Raw genomic sequence first — 8,740 nt, forward strand, 5'->3', positions numbered from 1 at the left:
AAAGAAAGAAAGAAAGAAAGAAAGAAAGAAAGAAAGAAAGAAAGAAAGAAAGAAAATTTATTTTAATGGCTTACATACATATATGTGATGAGTACACTGTAGCTGTCTTCAGACACACCAGAAGAGGGCATTGGATCCCATTACAGATGGTTGTGAGCCACCATGTGGTTGCTGGGAATTGAACTCAGAACCTCTGAAGAGCAGTCAGTGCTCTTACCCACTGACTGCTATATTCCCAGTAACCCAACAATGGTCATCTGTGTATGGGAAGTCTAAGAGTCTAGTAATTGCTCAGGTCCGTGAGGTTAGTTGTTTCAGCCAGTTTTCTGTATAAGCTGGAGTCCTGAAGAAGTAGGTTTCAACAGACGTGCTGGCAAGTAAGTACAAGCAGGCAAAGAAGAGTGAATCTTCATTCTTCCAATGTCCTTACCTAGGCCTCCAGCAGAAGGTGTGGCGCAGGTTAAAGGTGTGTACCACCACGGCTGGATTTGGAACTTGCTCTGTGCCAGACTAGCCTTGAACTCAGAGATCTGCTACACCCCCCCCACCACCACCACCGTGACACACTCAGGCCAACAAGGCCACACCTCCTAATGCTTTCAATAGTATCACTCTAAAGTTACTAAACATGCTTCTCTCTCTTTCTAGAAAAAGAAACCAGTATAATCACCTTTAAACTCGTGCGTTATTATCTTTAGCCTCTGGCTAGCATCATAAAGCTACGGGTGTGATGTGCTATGCTTCCTGCCTCCTCACTTCAGAGATGAGGAATTTCACATACACTTATTATTCTCTTCCCCAGCGCTTTACTAATTTATTTTTTAATTCAAATTATGACTTTAAAATCCCTAACTAAACTAACAAAAAGAGAGAAAGACTCACATAACAAAACTAGAAAGAAAAAAAGGTGGGGGAGGGGATGACCACAGAGTCCCATAACAGGCACAGAATCATTAGGAAGTACTCTGAAAATTTATGCTTAAAACAAACTAGAAGAAATGGACAAATTCCTAGACACCTACGACCTACCAAAGTTTAATCAAGAGGATAGAAACAAACCGATCTATAACAAGAAATGAGGTTGAAACAGTAATTAAAAAGTCTCCCAACAAATAAAAGCCTGGAATTTGATGGATTCACTGCAGAATTTGCCCAAACCTTGAAAGAAAAGCTAACATAATATTAGTCAGCCTATCCCATAAAACAGAGGGGGAAGGGACACCCTCAAACACGTTGTACAAAGCTAACATTACTCTGATACCAAAATTAGGTTAGTACGCAACAGAAGGATGGGAGGGAGGGAGGAAGGAAGGACAGAAAAAAGGGAGAGAGATAAAACAATTTCTCAATGAACACATAAACCAGTAGCTTTCCAACATGCCATGGAAAACTTGGCAAGAAAGCAATCACAATAGGTGCTCCTATTCACAACAGCCACAAACAAACAACAGCACACCTTACCTAAAGGGGTAAAAAACTACCACAGAGCAAGCTTTCAAGACAAACACAAAACAAAGCAAAACAAAACCAAAACAAAACAAAAACAAAGCAAAAACAAAACAAAACAAAAACAAAGCAAAACCAAAACAAAACAAAAACAAAGGAAAACAAAACAAAACAAAACAAAAACAAAGCAAAACAAAACAAAACAAAAGCTTTCATCTTACAGAGAATAAGAGAAAATTTATTTTGGAGCTATTTTGAGTGTTCATGGCTCAGTAACAGAGATTTAGGTTAGCCCAAATTCTGTTCCAATTGGAATCAGTTTTATGAAGTGTTTTTGTTTGTTTTTCTAGACAGGGTTTCTCCATGTAGCCCCTCTTGTCTGTCCTGTAACTCTCTTTGAAGAACAAGCTGGCCTCGAACTCAGAGATCTGCCTGCCTCTGCCTCTCGAGTGCTAGGATTAAAAGTGTGTACCACCACCTCCCAGCTCAGCTTTACTAAGTCTTTTACACATTCATTTATTGATGGGCATTTAGACTGGTTCTAGCTGGGCATGGTGGCGCACGCCTTTAATCCCAGAACTTGGGAGGCAGAGGCAGGTGGATTTCTGAGTTCGAGGCCAGCCTGGTCTACAAAGTGAGTTCCAGGACAGCCAGAGCTACANANANAAACCCTNTTTNNAAAAANNAAAAAAAAAAAAAAAAAAAAAGCGTAGACTGGTTCTGTTTCCTAGTTACTGTGAATTACCAGGTGTCTCCTCCCCCAGGCTACACACTCACCCCCTCACCCCCATCCATGACCCTATTTTCTGGTTTCTCCTTGCTACTTTCTCTGCTCCCATGGCCAGTGTGCTTCTGTGTCCCTCTGTCCCGGATACCTCTGCTTGCTTGTCCTCCATTGTATCTACAATAAAAAAAAAAAAACCTTTCCCCTGGTCAAGAAGTAGCGGTGCACAACTTTATTGAGGCCAGCCTGGTTGGTGTACAGAGCCAATTACAGGACAGCCAAGGCCACAGAGAAACCGGTTCTTGAAAAACTAAAACAAAACAAAAAAGCCTTCCATGGAGCCACAGAGCCACGGAGCCACAGAGCCACGGAGCTATCTCTGGTTCTTTACTGTACCCTCAATGACATGAATGAGTTCAGCAATAAACACTAGTATGTGTGTTCACAGTATGTTGGAGTTTGAGTTCCAAGAGCAGCACATGGCTGTGTTACCTGGTAGGGCTGTTTGCAGGTTTGTTTTAGAAACCTCTATAGTGATTTCCATAGCAGCTACACAAGTTTATATGCTCAGCAGCAGTAAAGAATGGTGCCTTTCCCTCCATATCCTTGTAAATACTGGTTGTTTCCTCGATAGGTAGCCAATCTGATTGGAGTGCAAGCTCTTTTCTGTTAATGGTGGCCTTGGCTATTTGCTCTTTTATTCTTCCTTATGATTTGCTTTTGTTTATTTGTTTGTTTGTTTGTTTTTGCATAGACAATGGCAAACCCACAGACAGCATTATACTAGAGACTCAAAGTGTTTCCTCTAGCGTCTGGAATGAGACAAGTGTGCCTGTTCCTTCCACTCTTAGTCAAGAAAGCGCTTGAAGTCCCAGCTAGAACAATTAGACAAGAGACATACATAAAAGTGAGACAAATAGGGAAGGAATAAGTCAAGTGATTCCTATATAATCCTATAAAGACCCCGATGACTCTACCACAAACTCTCAACCCACATAAAAAGTTTCAACCAAGAGGCAGGGTTCTAAATAAACATCCAGAAACCAGTAGCTTACTTACATACTAATAACAACCTGGCCCAGAAAGACATGGGGGAAGGAGGGAGTTCTATTCACAATAGCCTCAAACAAACAACAAACCCTAACCAAAGAGGTGAAAGATCGCTACTTCTAAGACAGTGGGGGAAAAAAATTCTTGAAGACACTGGAAGATTTCAGAAAGATCTCCCAAGATGTGTAGAAATAATACTATGCGAAGGCCTCTAGTACCAAGAACAATCTACAAATTCAGCATAATCCACACTTTAAAAAAAAAAATCACAGAACTAAACAAACAAAACACCAAAACCTAAATATTCATGAAACTAAAACAGGCATCCTGGGAAGGAAGGGTATCTTAAATGGGAGAGAGAGTGTGTGAGAGAGACCCCACGTTAGAAGAAAGCAGAACGGGGTACCATTTCCAGGAGGGAGGGAAACCATCCAGAGAGGGACAGGTAAAGGGGATGGAAGAGCCACAGAAGAGGGGACTAAATAAGAACAAAGAGCAAGGGCAGGAATGTCTGAACTCTGAAGTATTGAAACTAGTTACTTTGTTTCAGTACTGAAACTAGTTACTTTGTATGCTAATGTAAATCACTAAAGATCAGATTAAAGGATTGAATGGTAAGCGTCCCTGAAGTTAATTAATGTCTTGGGTAGGTTTCCTCTCCTCAGCCCCTCCCCGACCCCACCCCCACCCCCGCCAATCATTAGGGTTTTTCCTGCTTCTCTCTCGCACAACCGAGCATGGGTACCCCTGGGTAGTGTTCTTTTACTCCTCTCTGTATAGCTTGTTAGGCTTCGGACTCAAGAGAGTCAGAATTAACCTGCAGTTTCCACCGTCGTCCAACACCAGGAAAGACCTCTAGGCTTTAACTCGCAAAATGAAAAGTACCTGCTGCATGCCCTCTGTCACCCCTTCAAACACCCTCTCCCTTCTCCCTGGGGGTGGGGATGGGGTGGGGGAAGCACCTAGTGCAATTTACAAAGAGTCTATTATCCACCAATCAAGTCCCCAAAGCTAGACGTGAACAACTGTGTTAAACTCTGAACACACGGAGTCTGGAGAAAGTTTTTCTCCACGGACTTCCTGTCAGCAACATCCTTTGACAGAAATATGCGTGTCAGTCCTCTCGCTTCCTGCGGCCCTCACCTCCACCTTTGGCCCCAGCCCAAAGCCGTGCTCTTTGCTCTGTACAGGAGTCTAAGGAGGGGCGGGCGCATTCTGATTTTCTCAGTCTCTCATGACAGGACAACCGGAGGCACTCAGCAATCCAGAAGGTGTAAATAAGAGAAACAGACTATTTCCCCAGTTTTGAAAGTAAAAAAAGAGTGGCATCCTTATGCAAGTTACTAGGGCTTCCAGGAATTTTGTTCCTGACCATCAAATCACCATGCTGTCTACTCTAATATGGCTTGGGAGTCTCACATACACCGGGTGTTCCTAGGTTACCCAAATTGGCTTAAGGAAAGCAGGGGTGGGGGGCGGGTGGTGGGAGAGGAGGAACAGAGCCTCCTATTGTTTCTGATCTGAGTGATTCCCCCCCCCCCTCGCTAAGGTGGAGAGCCTGAGAGCCCCAGTTGGGGACTACTCACCATCCTCGAGCCAGGTATTCATGTAGCTGAGGATGTAGGTGGGGTCCAGAATCTTCTTGATATAGTCTCTGAATGCTTGCAGATTCTGCCGCTGCTCAGCTGTCATTCTGTGGCTCCAGGCGATCGATGAGCGCCCTGGCTCCCCCAAATCCGCCAGAGATGAATGCGGTGGGGACTTTCCGAGGAGTCCCGATGGAAAAAGCTGCCTAGCCGGCTGGCCCTAGGAAATCGAAACTGCCTCAGGGCGCTGGGGGGCGGGGGATCCAGTTTCGTTTCTGAACCTAGACAGCCACTGAACCGCAGGGACCTAAAAGTGCCTCGGGAATCGCCTTTAAGTTTGGGCGCAGCTTTTCTCGTGGTGGGTTTTTATTTCTAAAGTGTGCACAATTTAAGTGCACAGTTCAATGAGTTTCGAAAACCAGAAACACCCGTGACCTCTTCCGCAGATCAGCTGGGTCCTGCTGTAGTAATCTTTAACCTTTTTTTCCCCCCTCGGGGCAGGGTTTCTCTTTGTAGCTCTGTCCTGGAACTAGATCTATAGACCAGGCTGGCCTCAAACTCAAGCTCCGATCGTCCCTGCTTCGGCCTCACAAGAGCCGGGATTAAAGACCCCCACCCCACCCCCTCCATGCCACCGCCACACCACCACCAGGCCTAAAGAAGAGTTGAAGGAAAGATTGTGGGGACCCCCGAAGGGGATAGGAACTCCACAGGAAGACCAACAGAGTCAACTTTGATCCTTAGGACTCTCAGAGACGGAGCCACTAAGCAAAGAGCATACACGGGCTGGACCTAGGCCCCCCTGCACTTTTGTAGCAGGTGTGAGTTTGGTCTTTATATGAGTCCCAGACTACTGGAGCGGTGGCTATCCCAAAAACTGTTGCCTGTCCAGCTCTTCTAGCTGGGTTGCCTTGTCTGGCCTCAGTGGGAGAGGATGCGCCTAGCCTTACAGAAACTTGATATGCCAGGGGGTGTGTGTGTGGGGGAGGAATACCCAGAGGGGCCTCCAACTGCTCAGAGGAGTAGGGGAGGGGGCATGAGGTGACTGGGAGAGGGGCAGAGAGTGGGACATAACGTGAATACGTTAAAAAAAATTAATAACAAAAAAGAAAGGGGCTGGTGAGATGGCTCAGTGGGTAAGAGCACCCGACTGTTCTTCCGAAGGTTCAGCGTTCAAATCCCAGCAACCACATGGTGGCTCATAACCATCCGTAACAAGATCTGACGCCCTCTTCTGGAGTGTCTGAAGATTGTTACAGTGCACTTACATATAATAAATAAATAAATAAATCTTTAAAAAAAAAAGAAAAGAAAAGAAAATGCCCTACAGGACTGCCTACAGGCCATTCTCATGGTTTCCTTAATTGAAGGCCCCTCCTGTATGATGAATTCAGCTTGTGTCAAGTTGACCTAAAAGTACCCAGCACACCAGCTCTGGAAGTTATTCGACGCTTCTTTTAGAGTGATCTTACTTGTAGTTGTACTCTTGGGTCTACGGTTATTTCTAATTAACTTTTCCATTATAACAGAAGAGTACAGCAACTTTCCCCAGACTTCTAACTGTACACTCACACACGCTGAAGACCTGTCCTTCCTGCACTGAACATGTTGCCTTGGGACCTATATCAGGAAAAAGAAAAAGACAAAACTGACTTTAGGCGAGTAGATCCGCTTCTGACTCTCTTCCGTTCCTATTCCCTGACATTTACAACAGTACCAACCACTTTACCTGGGTTACTGCAGACTGCAAATGAATCTCAAAATCAGGTAGTATCGAGTCCCCTAAACTTGTTTCTCATTATAAAGAGTGTATTGGCCATGCCGGGTTTTTTACATTTCCATATTCAATACCAATCGACAAGTCAATTAAAAAAACAAAGCCAGCTGGGCGTGGTGGCACATGCCTTTAATCCCAGCACTTGGGAGGCAGAGGCAGGCGGATTTCTGAGTTCCAGGTCAGCCTGGTCTACAGAGTGAGTTCCAGGACAGCCAGGACTACCCAGAGAAACCCTGTCTCGAAAAACCAAAAAACAAACAAACAAACAAAACAAAAAACAAAAAACAAAACCAAATAACTACCAATTGGTAGTTAAAATCATGGCGTACTTGTTCATGACTTTCCATAACTCTTTTTAAAACCTTTAAAGAAATTCATCCTTGTTAGACATTTACCAATGTTACCTTCTGTTTCAGAGAACCAGCTTTTACTGATACATTTCTTCATTATTATTCTGTTTTCCATTTTATTGATTTCTGCTGTCAATATTAGTGCTTCTTATCTACTTGCTATTGTTTATCATTCTTGTACTAGCTTCTCTGTGTAGTCCTGTCTTGAAACTCGCTCGGCAGACCAGGATAGCCTTGAACTCACAGATCTCCCTGCCTCTGACTCTAGAGTGCTCTTGTATTCGCTTCTTAAAATAGGATTCTGGGCCGGGCGTGGTGGCACGCGCCTTTAATCCCAGCACTCCGGAGGCAGAGGCAGGCGGATTTCTGAGTTCGAGGCCAGCCTGGTCTACAAAGTGAGTTCCAGGACAGCCAGAGCTATACAGAGAAACCCTGTCTCAGAAAACAGAAATAAATAAATAAAATAAAAATAAAAATAGGATTCTGGGTTGCTTATTTTATAGTTGTCCCTGTATAAAAAGCATGTGAGTCATCCAAGTTTCCTCTTTTCAGATGAGAATCTGGAACATTCCGCAAATCTTGATGTTATTTTCATGACATTCCATTTGCAAGTTTCTAATATTGTGAATTCCTCTTTGATGTATAAATAAGTATGCTAGGAATTTTCCTAAGTAGCTTTGAGGTACTGATTCTGACCTGCTGTGGTGAGACACTGCAATACTCAGCCTTCTGAAATTTAGTGCAACTTGTTTAGGGCCTGGGCATACAAAATATTTTGAAATACATCCCAGAGGCAGTTAAGCTTTAAAGAACCAGGGCTTGGGAATATGGCTCAATAGGTAAAGTGTTTGCCACACAAGCCTGAGGACCTGAGTTTAATCATGCAAGCCCACATAAAAACTCCAGGTATGGTAACATCTGCTTGTCAACACAGCATTGAGGAGGCAGAGACAGGGGGATTTCTGCAGCTCTCTCTATTCATCCCACCTATCCTAACTGGTGATCTCCAAGCCAGAAAGGAGAGAGACTGTTTCAAGGGACATGAGACGGTGTTCCCGAGAATGACACCTGTAGGCACTATGTGCATGAACACATCACGCACCTGCACAGCATAAGCATGCATAAAAGGAAAGGGCAGGCATTGTGCAGCTTCAAGGAATGGCGTTCTATATTGTCAATTAAACCACTACTTCGTTTTATAATATAGCTCACATCTGCTATACTTTTTAGAATACCCTGTTCTCCTGGCTCTATCAAGTAAGGAGAAGAGAATGTCAACATCTCCAACTATTACTGCTTTTCTCCTGTGTCCTTTTGTTTCATAAACACTGAAACTGCTACTAGACATTTCCACATTTAGGACTACTGCACAGTTCTGCTACATTATGTTTTATGTAGTCTCAAAGGGGCTTATATCAAAACCTACATTGTGTTCTTATACCCATACCAGCTTTCTGTGCTTATGTTTTGCATACTGTATCTTTGTTTCCTTCCTCTGCTTATATGAAAGGTGTGTACATATATATGTATATGTAGCTGGGCATTACTTCTTACTCATTTTAACAACCTTTGCCATTTAATTGAAACAGTAAACCCAATTACGTTTAATTATTGACATGGATTTAAATTTTTGATTTTGCTGTTTATTGTACCTGATTCTATTCTTCATTTCTTGGTATTATACAAATATGATTTTTACCTTTAGTCATATATCCCTTTTCACACATGTATGTCTGTGTACATGTTCGTCATTTAGTGGTTGCCCCAAAGATTATAGAATACACATTGTACATGACTTTATAGTTCA

General features: G+C 43.3%; 1 protein-coding gene across 1 annotated transcript in view; it reads right to left on the reverse strand.

Moving 5' to 3' along the window:
- Ddx58 (DExD/H-box helicase 58) overlaps nucleotides 1-5,154 on the reverse strand; it is a 42,860-nt gene extending 37,706 nt beyond the window's left edge. The window contains exon 1 of the mRNA XM_021222132.2: nucleotides 4,807-5,154. Coding sequence (XP_021077791.1) covers nucleotides 4,807-4,912 — 106 coding nt within the window. The 5' untranslated portion in view covers nucleotides 4,913-5,154. The remainder of the gene's footprint in view (nucleotides 1-4,806) is intronic.
- Nucleotides 5,155-8,740: the final 3,586 nt, after the last annotated feature.

Source organism: Mus pahari, chromosome 22, assembly GCF_900095145.1.
Source record: "Mus pahari chromosome 22, PAHARI_EIJ_v1.1, whole genome shotgun sequence".
Classification (NCBI taxonomy): domain Eukaryota; kingdom Metazoa; phylum Chordata; class Mammalia; order Rodentia; family Muridae; genus Mus; species Mus pahari.